The sequence below is a fragment of the Aethalodelphis obliquidens genome, unplaced genomic scaffold (assembly GCF_003676395.1).
Source record: "Aethalodelphis obliquidens isolate GAN/ISIS:26980383/991018 unplaced genomic scaffold, ASM367639v1 scaffold38, whole genome shotgun sequence".
Lineage (NCBI taxonomy): Eukaryota > Metazoa > Chordata > Mammalia > Artiodactyla > Delphinidae > Aethalodelphis > Aethalodelphis obliquidens.
In genome coordinates, this window is record NW_020837982.1 from 9,959,006 (window position 1) to 9,982,318 (window position 23,313).

General features: G+C 55.0%; 1 protein-coding gene across 16 annotated transcripts in view; it reads right to left on the bottom strand.

Moving 5' to 3' along the window:
* Positions 1–23,313, bottom strand: part of MINK1 (misshapen like kinase 1) — a 48,091-nt gene that overhangs the window by 2,036 nt on the left and 22,742 nt on the right. For 3 of the 16 annotated variants that reach the window (XR_003437928.1, XM_027130134.1, XM_027130138.1), the window contains exons 2-28: positions 14,732–14,797; positions 13,069–13,125; positions 12,852–12,977; positions 10,912–11,022; positions 10,398–10,488; positions 9,870–10,000; positions 9,522–9,576; positions 9,303–9,381; positions 8,874–9,049; positions 8,339–8,408; positions 7,767–7,977; positions 5,996–6,112; positions 5,432–5,518; positions 5,037–5,225; positions 4,668–4,841; positions 4,097–4,357; positions 3,566–3,651; positions 3,298–3,408; positions 3,039–3,151; positions 2,797–2,882; positions 2,275–2,438; positions 1,780–1,885; positions 1,559–1,696; positions 1,259–1,367; positions 764–931; positions 514–657; positions 176–310 (exon numbers count right to left, since the gene is read on the bottom strand). Coding sequence is in view for 15 of the 16 variants with exons in the window: in XM_027130134.1 (XP_026985935.1) it covers positions 176–310; positions 514–657; positions 764–931; positions 1,259–1,367; positions 1,559–1,696; positions 1,780–1,885; positions 2,275–2,438; positions 2,797–2,882; positions 3,039–3,151; positions 3,298–3,408; positions 3,566–3,651; positions 4,097–4,357; positions 4,668–4,841; positions 5,037–5,225; positions 5,432–5,518; positions 5,996–6,112; positions 7,767–7,977; positions 8,339–8,408; positions 8,874–9,049; positions 9,303–9,381; positions 9,522–9,576; positions 9,870–10,000; positions 10,398–10,488; positions 10,912–11,022; positions 12,852–12,977; positions 13,069–13,125; positions 14,732–14,797 (3,361 nt within the window). In the remaining variant the exon portion in view is untranslated. Of the gene's footprint in view, positions 1–175; positions 311–513; positions 672–763; positions 932–1,258; positions 1,368–1,558; positions 1,697–1,779; positions 1,886–2,274; positions 2,439–2,796; positions 2,883–3,038; positions 3,152–3,297; positions 3,409–3,565; positions 3,652–4,096; positions 4,358–4,667; positions 4,842–5,036; positions 5,226–5,431; positions 5,519–5,995; positions 6,113–7,766; positions 7,978–8,338; positions 8,409–8,873; positions 9,050–9,302; positions 9,382–9,521; positions 9,577–9,869; positions 10,001–10,397; positions 10,489–10,911; positions 11,023–12,851; positions 12,978–13,068; positions 13,126–14,731; positions 14,798–23,313 lie in introns of those variants that run through there. The other 13 variants (XM_027130135.1, XM_027130139.1, XM_027130140.1 and 10 more) reach the window with 10 other exon arrangements.

Genomic DNA, 23,313 nt, shown 5'->3' on the forward strand with positions numbered 1-23,313 from the left:
GGAAGAGGGATGCAGCAACTTCCCTTCTTGGGCTGCAGCCCCTCCCACAGGTCTGTCTGTACCCCCAGCTGTGTGCCCCCCATCTCTGGCTACAAGGCTTTCTTAGCCAAGGCCCCTGTTTCTTTCTCTTCTCATAAACAAAGGTGCCCCGGCCACTGTGTCGTGACCTCCTCACCAACACGGTAGTGCCCGCAGCCCTCCATGTCCCCCACAGTGGTCCAGCCCTGCTTCTTCTCCACTTCTGGGTCATTGTGCAGGATCTTGTTCCGGAGCCAGGACAAATAATATACCCGCAGTTTGTTCCTTTTCCCTGAGGGACAGACACACACACCCCTCTCATCGGAGGTCCAGCTTCTGCCTCCCCGCCGTCCTTCGGGTGCGAACCACGAGGGGTGAGAAAGTGCGGCCCCACCTTCCAGCTCCTGGACCAAGGCTGCCCTCCTCCCAGACTGAAGGTGGTGACGGAGGGCCCAGGGGCTGAGCCCTCCTCCCGGCCCTGCCCTCCACACACACCTGAGATGGTGATGAGCAAGTTGAGTCCCTCCAGCACATCCATTTGCTGGAAGCGTCGCCGCCCGATGAGTCCATACACCTTGCCCTGCCCACTTCGGTCCAGCAACATCAGCCCGTTCTCCGTGCCCACCAGCAGGTTGACCCCTGCAATAGGAGCCCTTGGGCAGATCAGAGGCAGAGCCAGGCCCTCGCCTGACCAGGAGCATGGGGGCACACCAGGCCCCTCCTTTCCTTCCCAGTCCTGGCTTACCCCAAAGGGCCGCACAGAGGATCTCGGAATTGAAGCGCTTCTTGTACTTCCGAATCTCGGGGGTTTCGCTGTGGGCCCGGGTGTTGGTGGGGTTCACGTTGACCACAGAGCCTTTCCTCACATCATACTGCAGCTGATCGAGCCGACTGCCCTCTCCACCCACCAGGGCTGCCAGAAGGATGAGAGGAACGGGCAGTAGGCTGCAGCCCTCTCACCCCGTCTCTCTTCACGCCACACCCCAGGATACTCAGAATGAAAGGGAAAGACTGGAGAACGGAGGAGGCACCTGGAGGAGTTTAAACAGGGCCAAAAGGACTGGCAAAGTCCTCGTTCTGTCATGCGAGTCCCTGAGCCACCACTGAGCATTTTTTCTCTTGGGTCAAGGGGGCCCCTTGGTGCCAGGGCAGGTTCAGGCCACAGGGGAGGCCGTGACCGCTTTGTGAAGCCCAGTCATCAGAGGCCCACCCACGGCCATCTCCAGATCTCTCGTCTCACCTGTGATGGGGATGGTGTCCCCACTGCCTCCAGGCTGGTAGATTCCCAGGTCCACAAACATCGTGAACGAGCTCTTGCCAGGGGCCTTTACCAGCCCACGAGACTGGTACTGCGGGGTGGGGGCGGCAGTGAGGCAGACACACCAGACCCCAGCCCTTGCCCTCCCCCTCCTGTTGTAACCTGGCCAACCAGCTCCCCGGGGCTCCACCCTGCTGACCACAGCGCCCCCAGCACCCCTGGGTCTCCTGCCCACGGCCAGTGATCTCTTCTCGCCCTGTGGAGCCACCTTCACTGACTTACATCACTGCCTCCATCCTTCAAGGGGGGGCTTTGACCTTTGCTGCTCTCGGTGGGCGAGTGGCTGGGCTGGACCACATCTGGCAGGTTCGTGTAACCGTTGCTATCAGCATGCAGCAGGCTTCGCTCCTCTTCAGGGGTCTAAAGGAACAGAGAGAAGGGGGCCAGTGCTGGGGCCAAGGAGGTGCACGGCAGGCTGGGGAAGAACGGGGGGGTCCACTCACACGCTGGACCACCATGGTGCCACCCCCATAGGGGGTCTGGGTCCCGGCTATCTCCTCCACGTCATGGACCACCATGGTGCTGACACTGTCTGTGTCTCCATCGCTGCTGTGGGAGAGAGGAAGGTCAGGAGGCCCTCCAGGCCCTGCCTGCCACCCAAGTGCCACCCGAATGCCACAGGGAGCAGACGAGAGCCGGAGGACTGGCGCCTTCAGTGTCTGTTGGAACACGACGCACTCAGCCCTCACCCGGCAGCCCTTGCCCCCTGCCCAGCACTCGGGGAGGGCTGGCCGCACAGAGGCACCTGAAGAGGCCCCCCCGACTGACAGGACAGTGAGAGAGAGCTGGGGACACCAGCCCCCAGCCCTGTACCCCATTCTCTAGGGAAGGGGAGGAAGAACTGACCAGCAGTGATAGCTGGGGACCCTCCTCTGGGAAAAGGGAACCACCTTCCCTCAAGCTGGCTGCAACTCCCCCGCCCCCAGGATGCCCCATACCGGCCCCCAGGGGTATCTCTGCTCCCCTCCGACGGTTCGCCGTTGCTCTCCTCCTCGTCGTCCTCACTGCTCTCCACCTCCTCGCTGGACGACGAGTAGTCCATGGCCTTCTTGGGAGGCCGGGGGGCCTCGTCCAGGGTCCGCTCTTTCAGCAACACAAAATCCTGCAGGGGAGGAGCTGCGTGAGGGGAGAGGCGGTGGTACGAAGGAGGCCACAGAAGGGCAGGGTAACAGGAGGGGCTCCCGCCAGCAGGCCCCTGCTCACTAACCTCACCAATGGCTCGCTTATAGCTCTGGGAGGGGCCGTGGGGGAAAAAGGGCAGCCAGGAAGAGGCAGGAGAGAGGTTAAGAAAGGTTAGTAACTGAGAAGCACCCCGCTGTTAGCCCACAGACCCTCCCGTCACAGATTAATGAAGGCCCTGACCCTGGAACCCAGCTCCCTGGGGCTCAAGAGGCTCCACATCGGCCCCAAAGCCCCAAACCGGGAGAAGGCAGGGCCGGAGGTGCCACCCGATGACTTACTGCGGGCCGGCCTGGCCGCGAGCGGTGGTCATCGGGCTTGGCTTTGCTCCCAGGGGAGAGCACGGGGGAGCTGTCCAGTTTGGAGGCTAGAGGTGGCGGGGTGGGGGAAGGGAGGTCACTGACACCTGCACAGGGGGTGGCCTCAAGCCCAGCCCGCTCCCCACCCCACCCCCACCCAGTCGGGAGCAGCCGAAGGCAGGGTCCACCCTGATGGAGGCTGCCCGTGAGGCCCGTGCACGTACCTCCCACCCGGTTCCGCTCCAGTGAGCCAGCCTGGGGGAGGTGCCCGTGAGAGGCGGGGAGGACACTGTCCGAGCGCTCCCAGCCAGGGTCGCTCCTCCTGAGGTCAGGGTTACTGTGGGAGGGGCAGAGGCAGGGTCAGGGAGACGGGGTGTCTCTGCCTGGGGAGGCTGAGCTGCACCGCAGAGGGAACCATCACCAGGAGGAAGCAGGTGGCAGAAGTGGGGGCGGGAGTGAGTAGTGGGGGGACAACTCCATTACCTACAAGCGTTGGGCGGGCCAGGGGGCTGAGCAGGGGGCCCTGGAGGCTTGGGGTTGCCCCGCTCTGCCCGCCTTTGCAGATAGATTTGCCAGGCGGAGTTGCTGCGAGGTCTGTGGAGGGAGCACAGGGGTGCCGGGGGCGGGGGCAGGGAGGGGGCTGAGGTGACTGGGTCGGGGCTTGCCCACCCCTAGGCGGGTAACCTGGCAAACTCCCCTCTGCCCCCCACGCCGCTCCCTGGGCTGCCGCCTGCCCGCACCCAGGGGTTACCTGGCACGGACAGCCTGGGCTGGCCGGGACCCTCCAGCCCCACTGGTGTTAAGGGCAGTGGCGATAGATGAGGTCCTCTGAGGCACCTGAGGAGAGAAGAAAGGAGTCAGTGCTCTGTGCTGGGCGCCTGGCGGACACTTGTCCTCATGGAGACGCTGGAAGGGCCCCTCCCCACCTTTACGGAGAAGCAGACTGAGGTCGGGGAAGCTAATGAATTTGTCTAAGGTCACGAAGCTGAGAAACAGCAGAGCTGGGATCTGACCCAGAAAGTCTGGCCCCTGGTGCTCCCCAGACACCCTGGGCACTCTTCCACTCCCATATGCACCACGGAATCACCGGGACACACTCGGGTGGCAGCCCGCCCACCAGACATCAGGGTAACGCCTGCAGGACGCGCCGTGCTAGACGCCTCGCCCTTCTGTTCCCTTCCAACCCCGAACCCGTGTCTACCTCACCTGCCGCCCGCTCCCCCTCCGTTCCCCTCCCGTACTATTTCTCTGCCCTTGTGCGGCTCAGCAGGGCTGTCCTTACCTTGGGAGGGGCCTCATTATCAGGCCGGACCCAGGCTGGGGGGTTCGGGCTGGGGCCAGGCCCTTCGGAAGTGGGGTCTGAGTTCTGGCGGACGACGCCTCCTCGGGCACTAGGCGTGGCAGTGGGTGCGGGCACGGCGGGGTCAGGGTCGTGTGAGGCTGGGAAGGCAGCCAGGTTTCGGGTGGGCTGGTCCTGCAGGGACTGGGATCGGGGTACAGGCGCTGCATATGGCTTCAGTGGGACCCGGTGTGCCACCAGGCTCTGCGGGGAGAGACCAGGGAGGGTGGGCTGCCTGCTCTGTGGCACGTCCCCACCTGGGAGCTGGGGCTTGGGCTGGGAGGAAGGGGCAAATCAAGCCTCTGGCTTCCAATTATCCATTGAAAGGAGCTCCTAGAGCCCAAGAACAGGTAAGACACAGAAACAGACGTGTGCAGCCGCCTGTCTCTGCCCACGTATCCTGAGGTCTGTGATCCCTGGCTAAGGGCGTGTGCATGTGTGTACACGAGATGTAGCTGTGCTGCGTGAGGCCCCCTGCGTCTGCGTGTTAAGACAGGAACAGGGAGAGACTCACCTTGTGTGGTCCCTCCTGGGGCTCCACCGGCCTCTGCATAGGAGGAGTTTGGGAAAGGGGTCCTGGGGGCCCAGGGGAGGCCTGGGGGACGGGGGGCTCAGGCCCTGTGCTGCCTGGCTTGGTCTTGGCCAAGGGAGAGTTCTGCTGCTTGTTCATCCTCGTTCTCTCTTCTACCTGTGATGCAAGAGGATGCCAAGCAAGACAACTTTTGTCCTGTTCTCAAAATCGAGGTCCAGACCTCTCCAGCCCTCCACCTGCGCTGCGTGCCCCTTTCCCCTTCCCAGTGCCCGCCTGTGCGGAAGGACCATGCTTGCAGCTATCAGGCCCCAGGCGGATGGAGTCTCAGGCGGCAAAGGGGGCAATGAGTACCTCTCGGGCCCAGGCCGGTTTGTCAGCAGGGTTAATGCCCCGACCGTAATGATACAGAGGCTTCCTGTCCCCGGGCAGGATCTGCTGCTGTTGCTGCTGCAGGGACTTGAGGTAGGCGTGCTCCTGCTGCAGCTGCCTCTGCAGGCGCTCCGACTGCCGCTGCTCCTCCAGCTGCTTCCTCTTGTATTCCTGGGCCCAAGGGTAGGGAGAGAGGGCTCAGCAGGGTGTGGCCCCGGAAGCTACAGCACGCATGCCCTTCCTTTTCTCCAACTGCCTAGAGAGGCGATGTCTTCCCTCGATGCTGGGGTGAATCCCTTCCCCTGAAGGGTTCCCATCCCATTCCAGCAGAGACACTGAATACGCATCTTCCCAGAGGAAGCTGGGGACCCCGTTACCAGCAGTAGGGCCTGTTCCTGGAGCAGCTGTTGCTGAAGGATCTCGAGCTGTCGCTGCTCCTCCTCTAGCCTGTGACGGATATACTCCTGGGGGGGCGGGGGGGGGGGCAAAGGGCAGGGAAAGAGGGAGAGGCAGAGGGGGGCGGCGGCGGCAGCGGAGGAGTGGGCGGACAGGGTCAGTGGGGTGAGGATGAGGAGGCGGTAGAGTAATAGAGAGGCCGGGTTGGGGGTGGGATGAGCCCCGAAGAGAGCAGGGAATGAGGAGGAAGCCGGGGTGCAGGCCCCACGAGGGAAGGTGCAGGGGCCAGGGGGCAGGGGTGGGGCAAAGAGATGGGAATGAAGGCACAGAGACAGGAGGAGGACAGGGAGCCAGGGTGGGGGGTTGAAGGGTGGGAGAGAACAGAGAGAAAGAGTGAAGCTAGAAAAGATAGGAGGAATCTCGGGGTAGGGGGAGAAGGGGAAGGGGGCTGGGGAGCAGGGGAGGCAGGCAGCGGGAGCAGGGGCGGGGGGGGGGGGGGGGGGGGTCCGGTGTGCGCTGGGGGGCGTGCGCTGGGGGCGCTGTACCTGCTCCCGCTCGGCCTGCCGCCTCTCCTCCTCCCGCCGCAGGGCCTGCATGTCCTCGCGCCGCCGCTGCTGCTCCTTCTCCTGCAGCTTCCGCTGCTCCCGCTCCCGCCGCTGTTGCTGTGGGGGTAGAGCCGTGTGGCCTTAAGGGCTGCACCAGACACGGGGACAGCACAGCCCCAGAAGGCGGACCCACCCCGGCCCACTTCTGGAAAGCGGATCCCTACTGGACAGTGCGGGCTGGTCTCCATCTCACTGGGGATGGAGGTGAGAGAGGGTGGCTTCAACTTGTTTCTACAAACCTATCTACCCTCACGTAAGTGCCCACGGGGGGGCTTGGCTTGCGAGAAACTTCCGTCTAAGGTGGCTGTGAGCTTCAGACTACAGCCGCTGAGAGGTTGACTACTGCCCTTGGGCGGGCCAAACTGCATAAAACTGTCTGCTATCCACTCCTCCACCAAACAAACAGAACCTAAAGTCAACAACAACCTCCCCGCCCCCCAGCCCCACTCCTGGCCTCTCAAATCTCGGCCCAAAAGCCCAAAGGGAGTGGGCCGTAGTGCTAGCCCTCAGCCACCAGAGGGCACCAGGGGCCCATGCACAGAGAAGCAACTTCCGGACCTGGCCAGCAACCTTAAGTGAATGTGACCTGGGCTGCATCACTACTAGCCCAGGTCACATTCACTTAATAACTTTCACAATCTTTCTGCTTAAAAAAAAAAAAAGAAAGAAAGAAAGAAAGGGAAGGGAAGGGAAAGAAAGAAAGAAAGAGCACAAGCCCTAAGGATCCAGCAGGCCTGCTTCAGGAAACACCTTGGTAGATACAATTTTTGGTTACTCTGCTACCTGAATACAGTATTTATTAAGAATTTTTACTAGGTTTTCCTGCAAATCATTCTTTTGTTCAACAAAGATAGGGGCCCACTTTGGGGAGTAGTACATGGGCAGTGCGGATGCTTCCATCTATCTCCTATTGCTTAGATAACTTTTAAATTAAGTTCAGCTCTCCATGAACTTTGGAATCATGTAATTGTTTCAACAAAAAGCCCATCATTTAAGGCAACATGTTAACCAATCTATACACCTCTTCTTCCCCCACCATGACGCCTCCAAAATAAATACATTTAAATATAGATGCATCAGATACAAAGTATTTTTTAAGTTGGTGATTTAAAAAACTGCCCCTATTTAAAAATGAGATTCTCAAAAATAAATAAATAAGATTCCCTATAAATTAAAATGAATTTCTCCCACCCACCTCCAATGAGTGCGATTGACAAGCCTGTGCAAAGCAAATGTAAGCCCAAACCACCAAAGGTAAAAAGGATCTTCTTCATGTTCAAAGGGAGCAGCTGCTGGAGAGACCGATGCCCAGGGCACTGAAGTGTCAGTACACAGACCCCCAGCTCCCCGGGACTGAAGGTAAAGGAGCAGACAAACCCGGACTGGAGGTTTACGTGCAGAAACGAGGAGGGGTGACAGTGTGGCTTTTCAGAAAAATCTCTGCTCTGAAGGGACACTGATGGCACAACCACCCACGTAGGGCTGGCGGGTACGCCTAACAGAGGACAGAGCCCTCCTATACAAATCTGAGAGCAAGAGGCTGGGAAGGCCCCACTCACTCCCTCTTTTCCCTGCTGTCCTAGGGGGACCAGGGGTAGGACCAGTAACCTGGTCAGGAGGCCCTTCCGGGAGGACCCCGCCCCCTCAACACCCTCCGCCCCTCAAGTGCCCCGCCCCCTCAACACCCCCCCCCCCCCCCCCCCCCCCCCCCCTCCTCAACCCGCCGCCGCTCTTCCTTCTGCTCCTCTATGCGTCGCTGCCGCTGGTGCAGCAGGTGCTTGATGTGCGCCTCTGGGTCTCGCTGTTGCTGCTGCTGCAGCTGCTGCTGCTGCTTTAAAGCCTCAGAGTTGCTCTTGTTCTCCTGCTGGAGCCGGAGGAATTCCCGGCGGAGGGTCGACTCCCCCGGCACATTCATGATGGAGCTGGGTCAGGACCGCACACGGAGGATCGGGGTCAGAACCCACCCTCATCCCTGGGAGCCCTAAATGGGCGCTTCACCCGACCAGGCCAGACGGTCTGCCTCTGGCCACTCCCGGGTGACCTGCCCTCCCTCTGCCCCCTTTCAGGCCCTGATTCCTTTAACATCCCAGCCTGCAGCCCTGAATCCCCCTCGCACACCTCTTGCTCATTCGTTCGTTCCATTCCATCTAGCACCCAGGGATTCCATCTTATGGGTCTACCTGTCTGTGCCCACCACCCCCAGACTGAGTCCCCAAGCCAAGGACCACTGTTGCCCCCACAGACGGTAAGCGATGGTCCCCAACCTCCGCCTGCCAAGCCCACCTTGGCTCTCCTTCCTCTCCATGGCTGTCGTCTTCCTCTTCGCTGCCACTGTACTCATATTCTGTCTCCTCTGCAGGGGGGGAGATCACTGCTGTTTCTTCACCCAGTGCCCCAGACCCCACCCTGGGCTAGGGAAACCTTAGATGGGGATAACCAATAAGGTCTGTCTGGATGGCCACGCTCCTGGGTCCCCACCCGCCTCCTTGGAGTAACGGGGTGATGGTGGGTCGCAGGTTTGGGCCTGGACACAGATGCGGGATTAGACCCCACCGTGGGCGGGATGTGGTAGGAGGTGTACACGCACTCACACATGCACGTGCTCAGCATAAGCCCTCCTGTGGAAGGCGGACTTAAATCAGGTGGTGACAGAGGAAAAAGCCCTCTGGGGTTGGAAGTTTGGGAAAGGAGATCTCTTTGGACAGGGAGAGCTGGGGCTGGAAGGGGGCCTGAAGGGGAGCCAGGAGGAGCCAGGGCTGGTGAAGAGGAGCAGGGGCTGTGTGTGTCCCAGACCCACCACCTCCCTCTGCCCACTGACCTTTCTCGCCTCGTTTCTTCCGGGATCGGTCGATGTGGTCCTTGAGCTGGATGCGGACCTGCCGCTCGGTGGGCTGGTCGCGGATGAACGGGAACTTGAGCAGCTGCTCCGTCGGTGGGCGGCTCAGGTAAGTCTTGATGAGACACGTGTCAATGAAGTCGATGAACTTCTTAGACCTGGAAACGATGGTGGCTCACACTGGGAGGGCCCCCTCGGAAGGGGGGTGATTCCAGGAGGAAGGGGGGAATCCACCCTGACTTCCCTCCTGTCTCCCCCGTATCCCAACACCAGGCTCCTGGCTCCCCAGCTGCAGTGCCGCCCCCGCCCGCCCCCTCTTCTCTGGTGCAGACCCACGCCTGGGTGCAGGGGGTGAGGTGGAGGCCTTGTCCGAGGGCCTCCTTCCTAGACGCCAACCCCGCAGAGACCTACCATTTCTTGGACTTGAGCCTGGGTGGCGGGTTCCGGGGGATGAGGAAGAGGGCTCGCATGGGGTGCATGTCACACAGAGCTGGCGCACGGAAGAGACGCAATCAGCCCCTCCCGCCCGGCCAAGAGCCTGCAGTCCTCCTCACCACAGGCCTCCCGCGACCCACCTCCTCCCTATAGCTCTTTCTGGGCCCTCCCTTCTCTCCCAGGCTCTGCACTTACGGGGGGCTCCCTCTGCCATCTCGATGGCTGTGATTCCTAAAGACCAAATGTCACTCTGTGGAGGCAAGAGAAGAGGGACAGGTGAACGTTCCCGACCACTCTTCCTGGTCCACGCCCTTCGTGAGGCCCCTGTGCTCCAACCTGCGCTGTCCTCCAACTCCCCCAACCTTCCCATCCGTACTTTCCTGACCACAAAACGTTCCTCGACCTCTCACTGCTAACACGACCCTAGGTCGTCATTTTGCTCCCCAACCTGCTCAAGCTCCCCCTAGTTTTCAATCCACCCACTGCCCCCACACCTCCTTCCTGCCCTTGGCTGCCTGCACGCGCCTACTCTCTGCTCCATACCCTGTAATCGTAGGTGGCATCAGGGTTCTCATCGCAAGCGATGACCTCGGGGGCCATCCAGTAGGGGGTCCCGATGAAAGTGTTCCGCCTGCCCACGGTGCGGTCCAGCTGCGCGCTCACCCCGAAATCCACTGGGAGGACAGAGGGAGAGGCTGTGATGGAGCACCACGTCTGCTCCCTCGTCTGTGCTGGCGTCCGCGAGTCCTACCTGGCCACTCCCGGCCATCTCTTCACCCCATCAACATCCCAAAGACCCTGACTTAGTCTTCCTGCGTCTGGGGGAAAAACCAAGGTGAAAGGACCAAGGGACAGCATTCCAGGCGGAAGGAGCCAAACAATCCCATCTCCCCAGAGGGGCCTGCACAGCACCTGGGACCTAACAGGGAGCAGGAAAAACAAGTTCTCGGGTGATTTTCAGCAGAAGGAGAGGAGCAAACCTCCCAGCCCATGGGTAGTTGGACTTGGGCCACCGGAGAGAATGAATAATGGGGCCCATTCCGTGCTGGAGGTCAGAGGACGTCGGCGTACCTAGCTTGACCTCGGCATTCTCTGTCAGTAGCACATTCTGCCCCTTGATGTCTCGGTGGATCACCTTGTGGGCGTGGAGATGGGCCAGACCCTGGGGCAGGAGAGGGGGAAGGAGCCTTGGTGTTAGAGGACAAGGATGTGAGCCGAGGGGAGGGGGAGGCATCAGTCTGGGCTGGGCTGGGCTGGGCTGAGGGAGCTGCCCCTCTCCACCCAGGGGCCCAAGTACAGGCTGAACTTTGCGGGGAGCTTCCTCAGAGTGGTGGCTCTGGAGAATCCAGCTGCCAGGTTGCAGGTGGAGAAGGGGCGGTGCTGGGAAACAGAGGCGCCCATTTCCTCTGAGTGTTCTCTAAGGTTGGCACTCAGCCTCCACCCCCACCGGCATCAGGCCCTCTGCTCCTTCAAGAGGGCACAGTTCCATCTCCTTCCCCGTGCGTGCGGGGAGGGTCCACGTCCAGGGAGACGCTCCACAGGGGCTGGCCCAGGCAGAGGAGGCGGGGAGGGCCCTGGCACTCACCCGGAGAATCTCCCTGCAGATGTAGGCGATACAGTCCTCCTTCAGGGCGTTCCCTTTCGTGTTCTTCACCAGGTCTGTCACAGAACCAGCACCACAGAACTCCATCACCAGCTATGGTCCCAGGGAGGCACCGGAAGGAAAAGCATCTGTCAGGCAAGGCCTCCTTCCCCTGCCAGGCCCCTGGAGGAGGACTGGAGTCCTTGGGGCCAGAACTGGTATGAGCTGGAGAGCAGGGGCCGTGAGACCCCTCATAAAGGCTACAGAACTTGCTGAGATCAGGGAAGAAAGGGGAAGGGGACACATCTGGGAAAGGCAAGGTGGGCGGGCTGAGGGAGATGGTCTGGGTCCTGAGTAGGAGCCCAAGGAATCCCTAAAATTGTAGACAAAATGATGTGGGTTTGTGCATTTTCCCTGGGGAAGGGTCCGAAGCTTCCATCAGATCCTCACTGGGATCCGTAAACCCCAAACGGTTAAGAACCCCTCCTCTGGAGCAGGGGTCGGCTAAGAACCCCTCCTCTGGAGCAGGGGTCGGCAGTCTACGGCCAGGAAGCTAAGCGTGGTTTTTACATTTTTAAATGGTTGGAATAAAAAAATCAAAGAAACGGGACTTCCCTGGTGGTCCAGTGGTGAACATTCCATGCTTCTACTGCAGGGGGCGCGAGTTTGATCCCTGGTCAGGGAACTAAGATCCCACATGCCACGGCCAGAAAAATTTTTTTAATTTTTAAAAATATCAAAGGAAGACTCGGATGAAATTCAAACCTTAGTGTCTTACATAAAGATCTTTGGGGATCCAGTGACACTCCTATTCCCATGTATGCGTTATCTATGGCTGAGGTGAATAGTTGTTGGAAACTTTATGACCCACAGAGCCCCAGATATTTACTAGCTGGCCCTTCACAGAAAAAGTTGGCCAATTCCTGACCGAGAGAGAAGAAAGGGGCTAAGAGTCAGAAGTCCCCAGGTCTGCTAGAGACAAAACAGTGCACGGGGCTACCAAAGAACTGCAGGAGGGAACCTGGGAGACTTCGGCAGAAACTATGCAAACAGGCAGGGCCGAGGCAGGGAGATGAGAAGAGCTCCCGGCTGGTCTCCTCTAGGGACCCAGAGGCAGCGGCCAAAAAAGTCCCAGGGGATCAGTATGCCTGTCCAAATGTTTTCACTGTACATTTTCTAAAAGCCGCATCTAACGCAAAAAAAAAAATGTTGGCTGGGATACATACATTTGTGTGCACACTAGAGGTAATTTGCATACGGCCCGCATCTGGGGCCTCCAACTCCCACAGCAGAGCACAGGGGGAGGAGGGGAGGATGGTGTCCATCAGGTCCACAGCGGGGCACCTGGTCACTAGCGCTCAGCTTCTAGCCCTCAATGACCACCCACTACACACTACCTGACGTGTTACTCACCTTTCTCTGTGTGTGTGTGTGTGTGTGTGTGTGTGTGTGTCTGTCTGTCTCCCAAAAAAAGACTAAGTGCCTTGGAGGCAGGGACCACAACTCATGACGATCTGTGCAGGGTACATAGAGGGTGCTCAACAAGTACTTGTCTGGCAACTGCTGGGAGGGGGGACCTGGCATGAGCTCCAGCCCCCCCAGCCATGGCTATGCTCCCTTCTGCCCTCTCCTCTGTGCTGGGCTGAGCACCAGAAAGGGTGAGGCTGGGGAATCAGCTGGCACCAGTGCCCAGGCTAGGGAGGGCGACGACTCTTAGGAATGTTCTTGGCCAGGAGAGAATCTGGGGGAGGCCCAAAAGAGCTACAGCAAGCTGTGGCTGAGTAATCGTCCACAGTTTTGTGCACTGCCAGGAGGGGTTCGGGTCTTGCCAACACCCACAAATATTTTGATGTGTTGCTTTCCCAGGAGCTGTGCACAAAGGCGGGAGAATGGATGGACTAACTGGGGGAGGGGCAGGTGGGCAGGCCAGGGGCGCGTCTCACCCAGAGCTGGTCGTCGTTCCCAGGGGGGCTTTTCTTGATGAAGGCCCCGTAGTAGGTGGCGATGTTGCGGTGGTGAGAGTATTTTTTCAACATGTTGATCTCCTGCTTGATCTCTTCCTCCTCATCCTAGGTGAATCCAGGGAGGTGAGCCCTGAGAGTCCCTCCCAGCCCCCTTCTCAATGCTCTGACCCTCCCTCTGCCCCACACAGCTCCCTACCTCCGTGACATCCATGACCTTGATGGCAGCCAGCTGCCCGGTCTTGACATGCCGACCCTGCAGGACAGAGAGCCAGGCATGGAGGGATCAGGGTCTATGCTCAGGAAGGGCTTAATATGGGAGAGGCCACAACTTTTGGCTGTCTTCTGTCTTACAAAGTGCCCCTTATGGTGGCTAGACACCTCAGTTTATGGGTTGGTCATAGACAGAGGGCTACAGGAAAACCACCGAGGCTGGATTCCACGTGCTACGCTGGATAAAGATGAAGGGTCTCCTCCCCTGAAATGCTCAAGAGGGATGAGTGAGAGACCCTTGGGCTCTGCTCCAGGCACTCTGGCTTAGACGTCCCAGTTTGAAAGTTAGAATGGGGAGTAAAAGATACCTGTCCATCCTCACACGGAGCTGGAGGGAGCTGGGGGACGAGGCTGGGAGGGCTCTGCCTCTCCAGCATCTTCTATGCAAGACAAACTGCCTGGGTGCTTTCCTGATCCATCCCCTCTGGTCAGGAGGCCTTTCCCAGAATCACCACCCCCACAAGGCTTTTTATTATTGTCCACAGGAAAGAATAGAGCTGAGATTTTAGGGAACTCGGAGGAACACAGAAGGGCTGACTGACATGTCAATGCCATCACCAGTGCTAATGGGAAGAGACTTCTTCTAGAGTGTGTCCCTGCCACCACCCCCCCACCGCCCCCCATCCTTCCGAAATTCCTAGCAGGAGCCATCTCAGGCTTGGGTATGAAAGTCCAAGGCTTCCTGGGAAAGAGTGGGGTCGGGGTATTGCCAGCCATGGATTATTTTTATCCTCAGCAGTCTTTCACGACCCCAAGCCCAGAGAAGCAGTAGAACACAGAGCTGCTATTTCCATGGCAACAACTAGGCAAGAGATGGGGGGATGGGGGGGGGCGCCTGCATCCCAAAGCTTACAGGGAAGAAGGGTAAGAGATAGGCAGGTGGTCCCAGTGACCCAGGAATCGCAGGCCCCTGAGATGCAGAGGAGACTTGTGAAAAGACCGAGCATCGTATCTGGAGACAAGGCAGCCAGGTATGTGCTCTGGGGCAGCACCTGCCTTGAACATCTCTCTGCTGCAACTGCCTCCCCCCAGTCAAGTGTGACCAGTGGTCAGACCACGTGAAAGGGCTGGGGTGGCCAGGCTAAAAGCCACAATCAGTGGTCAGGGAAATGCCACTTCTGTGGGGGGAGAGGCGGTCTCAAAAGCAGAGGGCCTGAGCGCGGCTCCAGCCCTGCAGGCGGCCACTCAGGGGAGCTCAAGACAGCTGCTTCCCCTCTGCAGGTTACCCACTAGGTCCCACCAACCCTGAGTCATGTGGTCTCAGGAGAAGCCAAAACTGCACCTCTGAGCTCCGACACACACGTCCCCAGACCCCTCCCCCTGCTCCGTGTCCCTGTCCCAGACCCCACCCAGCTCCAGACTGTTCCTGCCACACCCAGGACTAGTTCTAACCTCAGGCAGAGCCCAGCCAAAACACCCCACTTCTTGCTGCTTCCTTCCCTCATGACGTTTATCCCTCTCCTCGCCCTCCCTCCCTGGCCTTCCCCTGCCCTTTGCCAGGGCCCCCCCGCCCCCCTCAAATCTCCAGGCTGGGGCCCGCTCCAGAGCAGGCCCATGGGGGTGGGCCCCGCTGCTGCACACAGCCTCACCTTGTACACCTGCCCGTAGGTTCCATTGCCGACCACCTCCACCAGCTCAAAGATTCCAGCAGGGTCCTGGGGGGGGGGGAGGGGAGGGAGGAAGAGTAAGGCGCCAGCACCTCAGAACAGGGCCATGTAGCGAGAAACACGGAAGAGCTATTCAACCAGGAGACGAGGGTGAACACGACTACGTGGGGCTGCAGGGGGGCCTGGCGGCCAGGTGCCCTCTTCCTGGGCTGGGCCAGAGTTCATGTTCTAGGGGAAAAGTCAGAAGGAGGGGAGAGAAAACGGAAGTCAGAGCCCCTCTGGCTATCCAGACACGCGGCTGCTTCCACACTTGGTGACAAACTGAGAGCCTGTGGCCTCGTCTGCACCACGGGGATACCTGAGTACCCACCTCTGGGCTGGGGTCAACTTCAAACGAGGCGATGCCCATAAAATGCTTAAGACGGTGCCTGGCACAAGTTATTTCGTTTTAGTTTTTATTATTTAGTTAGTTAGTTAGTTAGTTTTGGCTGCATTGGGTCTTCCTTGCTGTGCGTGGGCTTTCTCTAGTGCGGTGAGCAGGGGCTACTCTTCCTTGCGGTGCACAGGCTTCTCAGTGTTGTGGCTTCTCTTGTTGTGGAGTACAGGCTCTAGGCACCCGGGCTCAGCAGTTGTGGCTCGTGGGCTCTAGAGCGCAGGCTCAGTAGTTGTGGCGCACGGGCTTAGTTGCTCCGCGGCATGTGGGATCTTCCCGGACCAGGGCTCGAACCCGTGTCCCCTGCATTGGCAGGCAGATTCTTAACCACTGCGCCACGAGGGAGGGCCCTCTGCTTCTTAATAGCAGCACAATCTCCACCAAAGTCCACCTCTGCAGCATCTTCTTCTCCCTCCCTTCCTTCTCCACCTCACACTCACCCTGTCCTTTCTCCCTTCAAGATGCCCATTTGTCTCCTCCTCTCCACTCCTGAAGGTGCCACCCCAGACCCATCCCTTCACTCCTCCTTCCCGGAGCGCCCGCCTCGCCATCCTGCCTTCTGCTGCTGCTGCCAGAAACAGCACTTTCCTGATCTTACTCCTCTGCCCAGAACGGGCATGGCCCCCCGCTGCTCACGGAAGGGAGTCCCAGCACCTAAGCCGGGTATTTGAAGTTGCCCCATCATTAACCAACCGATAAATATTGCCTGAGTGAGTGTCTATATCGGCCCTGCGCTGGGCTGGGCCCTAATCAGGGGAGACCTGTCAGGTGACTTCACCTTCTTTCATTTACCCATTAAATATTTATTGTGCACTGACTGCCTCACAAGTCCTCAGTTAGGTACAGTGGGGATCTCAATGGTATATGAGAACCATGGATGGTCCCTCAAGGGCCTTATGATTTTACAGACAGGCCAAGCACCCCAACGTGGACATGTTGCGGTTTATGATTACACGCCATGAGAGCAATCGACGGCACTCAAGTCTGGAGTAGAGGCAAGAGCGCTGGAGAGTGACTTTCTAGCGGGAACGGAGCTGTGTGTCTCCGAGCAAGTATTTAACTGTCTGGGGCCTCATCTTCCTCACACAACTGAGAGGAAGCTGGACTGGGTAAAAAGTCTGCTCTGCAGTTTCTGGGGACAGAATTAAATTCAGAGTGCGAAATCTCAGGCAGGCTCCCTGGAAGAGGTGGTATCTGAGTGGTGACAAGAACTGAAGAGTGGGGAAGGCCAAGCCCTGCTAAGGGACAGTAGTTTGGGTTTGGATGTTGAGTGTGAGATGTTAGGGGATGCACAGAAGTAAATGTCTAACAGGCAGCTAGAAACAAGGGTCTGGAGATAAAGATTTAGAGGACGGTTGTGAGTGTGAGACATGGTGTCCAGGGTGAGTGCACAGGGAAAGAGGACTAGAAGGGCCAAGGCCAGCCTCTGAGGAAGGGCCACGTGCTGCACACCGGCGAACAGAACAGACACCAGAGGGGAGGCGGTCAAAGAGGACTGAGAGAAATGCCACTGGCCTTAGCACTGGGGGAACCACTGGGCATCCCTGTGGAAACTGCAGCTGTGAGAGCAGAAGGCAGACAGCGGGGGCTGGGGAGGCAGGGTGATGAGGAAGTGAAGGCTCTGGGTGCAGCACCCTCTCTGGAGAAGTCTGACTTTGAGAGGAAGGGGGAAAAGCAGAGGAGGCAGCAGGTCAGACACAAGGGTTTGCAAAATAGAGAAGATCTCTTATGCTTATGGAAGGGAAGAAGACAAAAAGAGAGGAGACTGATGATGCCTGACGAATTGATTTTTTAAATGATATACATGTGTGCATATGTATGTATGTATGTATTAGTATGTAAACTGTATCTTCCACTGGATTACAGCAATGATGAAATACAACAGTGCCTATTTCTCCCTGACGCACATACCCAAGGATTCAGAATGCCCAGAAATGAGTAATACCACAGTTCAAATACGATTTATGCCATTGATCTGGCTTTAAATGTGGGCCCTTCCAATATCTGCCTGTCCTTGTGCCTGGCCACCCTCTTCGATGATCTAGAAGAGGCACCCCCAGAGGGAGGTGCTCTGCTCCTGGGAAGCCACCAGGCGGTCTTGGTCGCCTCTGCACACAGGCACAGCTCTGTAGTGATGCTACTGTAGGCCTTCTCCAGCTCCTTCCCTTGGCGCTCAGACTCTTTGTTCTCAGCAGCCTGCTTCTTGTCCAGCCAGCTGCTGGGAGGTGGAAAGGGATGGGGACAAGGGTGCGGGTAACTAATGAAGGAGGGAGAGAGAAGGACAGGAAGAGATGAGACGTGAAGGGACACTGGTCCCTGCCTGAGATTCCCACTCTGAATTTAATTCTATCCCCTGAAACTGCAGAGCAGACTTTTTACCCAGTCCAGCTTCCTCTCAGTTGTGTGAGGAAAATGAGGTCCCAGACAGTTAAGGACAGGAAGAGATGAGACGTGAAGGGACACTGGTCTGTTGAGGTCAAAGAGGAAGGAAGATGGGGAAGCTCCGTGAATACCCAATGACCTTGACTTAAATGATTATGTCAGAGGGAAGATCTTCTGCTAAGTAGGAGTGTGGGGCTTGAGGAATGAGGTGGAAAAGCTTGGAACAGATGCTACACAGGGCCCTTTAGGATATGTAAGAATCCTAGGATCCTACTCCAGAGATTCTGAGTTAGCACCGTAGGTCTGGCGTGAGGAGCAGGAATCTGTATGTTTAACAGATCCCCTGGGTGATTCCAAGGCAGAGGGTCAATGGACCCATTCAGAGAGACCGAGCTGCTTTAGGGAGTTAATAACAGGTGAATGGAAGGTACAGGACTGTCGGTGAGCAGCAGAGATCTGAGTGGAGTCACAGTGCTGGAGTGCTACAGCTCTCCTACAACAGCTCTGCGGCAGCTCCGTCTGCACTGACTCAACTCATGCCCCCTTTTCCCTATGTTCGTGTGGCCGACCTGCCCTAAAAATGACCTCTCTTGTCAGCCAAGCCAAATCCCAAGGTTTTTGTTTGTCTGATTGTTTTTTGGTTTTTTATTTCAAGAAATCTTCTCTAGCCACTCTAGCCCACCACAAGCTATCCAACCCATGAATTTCAACTTCAATTTCACATATTAATCCCATCCATTAGACTGATCAACGAGTTCAGCAAGGTTGCAGGATGCGAGAACAACATATGAAAACCAATTCTATTTCTATATACTACAATGAATGAATTTCCAAAAAGGAAATTAAGAAAACAATTCCATTTATTTACAATAGCGTCAGAAAGAATAAACCGAACCAAAGAAGTATGAAACATGTACACTGAAAACTATAAAACGCTGTTCAAAGAAATTAAAGAAGCCCTAAGTAAATGGAAAGCTATTCCGTATTTATGGATCAGAAGACTTAGTATTGTTAAGACCTACACATTCAGTGCACTTCTATCAAAATCCCAGCTGTTTTTGTTTTTTTTTCCCGCAGAAATTGACAAGCTTATCCTAAAAATCATATGGAAATGCAAGGGATCCAAAAGAGACAAGAAATCTTGAAAAGGAAGAATGAAGTTAAAGGACTCACACTTCTCAATTTAAAAACTTACTATAAAGCTACAGAAATCGGCCTTCCCTGGTGGAACAGTGGATAAGACTCCAAGGTCCCAATGCAGGGGCCCTGGGTTCGATCCCTGGTCAGGGAACTAGATCCCACATGTATGCTGCAACTAAGAGTTCGCATGCTACAACTAAGGAGCCTGCCTGCCGCAACTAAGACCTGGAGCAACCAGATAAATAAATAAATATTAAAAAAGAAAGATATCTTTGGGCTTCCCTGGTGGCGCAGTGATTGAGAGTCCGCCTGCCGATGCAGGGGACACGGATTTGTGCCCCGGTCCGGGAAGATCCCACATGCCGCGGAGCGGCTGGGCCCGTGAGCCATGGCCACTGAGCCTGTGCGTCTGGAGCCTGTGCTCCACAACGGGAGAGGCCACAACAGTGAGAGGCCCGCGTACCGCAAAAAAAAAAAAAAAAAAGCTACAGAAATCAAGACAGCGTAAAAAAAAAAAAAAAAGAGACAGTGATACTGGCATAATGATAGACATATATAGATCAATGGACTGGAATTGAGAATCCAAAAATAAACTCTTAAATTTGTGGTCAATTGACTTTCAACACGAGTACCAAGACCGGGACTTCCCTAGTGGCGCAGTGGTTAAGAATCCGCCTGCCAGTGCAGGGGACACGGGTTTGAGTCCTGGTCCAGGAAGATCCCACATGCCGCAAAGCAGCTAAGCCCGTGCGCCACAACTACTGAGCCTGCACTCTAGAGCCCGCGAGCCTCAACTACTGAGCCCGCGCGCCTAGAGCCCATGCTCCACAACAAGAGAAGCCACCGCAGTGAGAAGCCTTTGCACTGCAACGAAGAGTAGCCCATGCCTGCCGCAACTAGAGAAAGCCCACACACAGCAACGAAGACCCAACGCAGCCAAAAATAAATAAATTTATTAAACAACAAAAAAAAGAGTACCAAGACCATTCAATAGTCTTTTCAACAAATGGTGCTGAGACAACTGGATATCCATATTTAAAAGAATGAATTTGGACCCGTATCTCATACCATACACAAAAAAATTAACCCAAAATGGATCACCTAAAAAGGTAAGAGCTAAAACAAAAAAAAAAAAATCAAAAGAAAACACAGGAGTAAATCTTCGTAATCTTGGATCAGGGAATGGTTTCTTACATATGACACCAAAAGCACAAGTAACAACAACAAAAAAAAAGGTGAATTGGACTTCATCAAAATCTAAAACCTTTGTGTTTCAAAGAATAGCATCAAGAAAGTGAAAAGACAACCCACAGAATAGGAGAAAACATTTGCAAATCATATATCAGCAATAAGGGACTTGTGTCTAGATAAAAGTCATATCTGATAAGGGACTTGTATCCAGAATACTGAAAGAAACTCAAGAATAAAATAACTCAACAATAAAAAAGAGAAATAACCCAACTTAAAAATGGGCAAAGAGGGCTTCCCTGGTGGCGCAGTGGTTGAGAGTCCGCCTGCTGATGCAGGGGACACGGGTTCGTGCCCCGGTGTGGGAAGATCCCACATGCCGCGGAGCAGCTGGGCCCGTGAGCCATGGCCGCTGAGCCTGTGCGTCCGGAGCCTGTGCTCCGCAACGGGAGAGGCCACAACAGTGAGAGGCCCGCATAACGCAAAAAAAAAAAAAAAAAAAAAGGGCAAAGGATCTGAATAGACATTTCTCCAAGAAGATATACAGTGGCCAATAAGCACATGAAAAGATGTTCTACATGAGTCACTGAAGAAATGCGAACCAAAACCACAACAAGACACCACTTCACACCCACAAAGGTAGCTATAATCAAAATGATGGATAATAACAAGCACTGACGAGGATCTGGAGAACTTGGAACCCTCATACATGGCTGGTGGGAATGTAAAATTGTGTAGTTACTTTGTAAAACAGTTTAGCAGTTCCTCAAGATGTAAAACAGAGAGTTATCACATGACCCAGCAATTCTACTCCGAGGTAGATACCCAAGATCATTGAAAACATATGAACACACCAAAATCTGCACATGATATGTTCACAGCAGCTTTATTCATCACAGCCCCAAAGTAGAAACAATCCAATGTCCATCAACTGATGAATGGATGTGATATATCCATTTATGGATATTCCAGTAACATGATATTCCAATAATGGAATATTATTAGGCAATAAAAAGGTATGAAATAATGATACATGCTATGGCATGGATGAACCTTGAAAACATTACGCTAAATGAAAGAAGACAGTTAAAAAAAAAAAAACCCACATATCGTAAGGCTCCATTTATGTGAAATGTCTATAACAGGCAAATCCATAGAGACAGAAAGTAGATTGATTAGTGGTTTCCAGGGGCTGGGAGGAGGGAGGAATTGTAGTGACTGCTAATGGGTACTGGGTTTTATTTGGGGCTGAAATGAAATGAAAATGTTCTGAAATTAGACAGTGGTGATAGCAAGTCTGTGAATACACTAAAAACCACTTTAAAATACTTTAAAAGGGTGAATTTTGTGCTATGTGAATTATATATCGATAGAGCTGTTATTAAAAATAATAATCCCAAAGCCCCTCTCATAATGCTCAATAAATTATTGTTGATTAGTGACAATTCCCATTCTAAGAAAGCTACCCTACTAACATGAAAGGGAGCCCCGCAAAGTGCTTCTGGTCTAATAACACATGGGAAAAAGTCCTGAGACAAACACAGACAATGATAAAATATAACCATGTATATGATATAGAATTAGGCAACCTGGTTTCTGTTCTTGGCTCTGCTGCTAACAGGCTGTGTGTCTGGGGGCAAGTCACTTAACCTCTCTGGGTTCCCTTTCAACAAGAAAACTTTCCAGTTCTAACTCTATGATTCTAAATGCTCAAGTCCACACTCCACAAAGCTGCCAACCGGATGACTGTGTATTACTTCCTTACTGTGTGCCAGGAGTTGTGTTGGGCTCTGGAATACAGCAATGAGTGAAATGGGGCAGTCCCTGCCGTAAGGGTGTTTCCCTTCTGATGGGGGAGGCAGACACTAAACAAGTCTACAATCCTTTAATTATAACTGTGGTACCGCGCATGTGCCACGGAGAAGCACAGGGTGCTAAGAGAACAAACTTGACCAAGTCTGGGGAATCAGGGGAAGTCTCTACTAAGGATGACATATTTAAGCTGGGGTCTAAAAGCCTTCCCAGGACCCTCTGAGCAATGAATGCTATTACCTGTCCCATCCCTGTGGCCCTTATCTTGACTACCTCATGAGATCTCCCACATTTTCTGTCTCACAGATGTCTTTCATTGCCCACCCTCCCCATATCCCTCTAATAATTAAACAGCTAACACTTTTTGAGCATTTTCTTTGGTCCTGGTACTGCTGAGCACTTTAGAAGGATAATCTCATAGCAAACTCTAACGTAGGTGCCACTGGCATATTTATTTCACAGGGAAGGAAGTTTAGAGCAATTGAATGACGTGCCCAGGATTACACACAGCCAGGAAGTGATGGAGCCAAGGTCTGACCTCAAAATTTGACTCCCAGGCCTGCTTTGCCCTGATCAAAGCTCCTGTTGCCTAAGGGACCATGTTTTCAATCATTGGATCCCTTTCTAGCCCTAGTCATAGCTCATGAGTCCAAGAGATGGGCTCCTGGTCTAAAGGTAGCCAGTCCAAGACCAAGAGAAGAGACGGACGAGGGCAAATTTCCCTCTCAGCCATTCCAACTAAAACCCAGAGGGAAGATGCCAGATAGGTACCCAGAGAGTCAGGGCTGCAGAGGCCATTCTTATCTCAGTAAAGGAAATCAGAGGCTGTTTGTGAGCAGAATGAGGGAGAGGGAAGTGGCGGGGAGACTGACTGGTTCTCGCCGTGCCCTGGTGCTACCACGACCCAGCTCCACCCTACATTTCCATCTCCAAGGAACTGGCTACGTATGCTGCATGCAGTTCATGTGCTCGGACTGCGGTGAGGTTCTGGACCTTAAAGGAAATAAAAATCAGCAGTGATAGCCAGTGCTGTTTTAAGCGCTTTACACATACCACTGAATTTAACCCCACAAAACTCCACGACATTGATACTAGTATGATTCTCATTTTACACATGAGTGAACTGAGGCTCAGCGAATGTAAGTAACTTGCCCAACAGCGAATTAAGTGGCAGAGCCAGGATTTGAATGCGTGTAGCCTGGCTCCAGAGTCTGGTCTAACTATCCCTTTATTCAACCTCGCTCAAGCAGGTTCCCTGCAACCGAACAAGCCCGATCGCAACATCACCATTTAGCTTTTCTCATGATTATGTCTCATCTCCCCAAGGAGAAGAGAAGCGCTTTCAGGGCAGGAACCACGCTCAGGTGATACCTGGGTACCATGTGGTATGAGAGCTCTGCAGACTTGCGCTGATACGGGCGCCCAGATGTTTTATTATATTACCTGGGCAGCTTGGAATCTGTATCATACGCAAAATCACTTTTGTTGCATTGTGAGCACGTGGAGTGACAGGCTGTGGCTACTTTCTTTCACTCACTAGGGTTTATGTTGCTAAGCATTTCGTATCCTCCATGTATTTGATACATTAGAACTCTATAAAGCCTTCAGT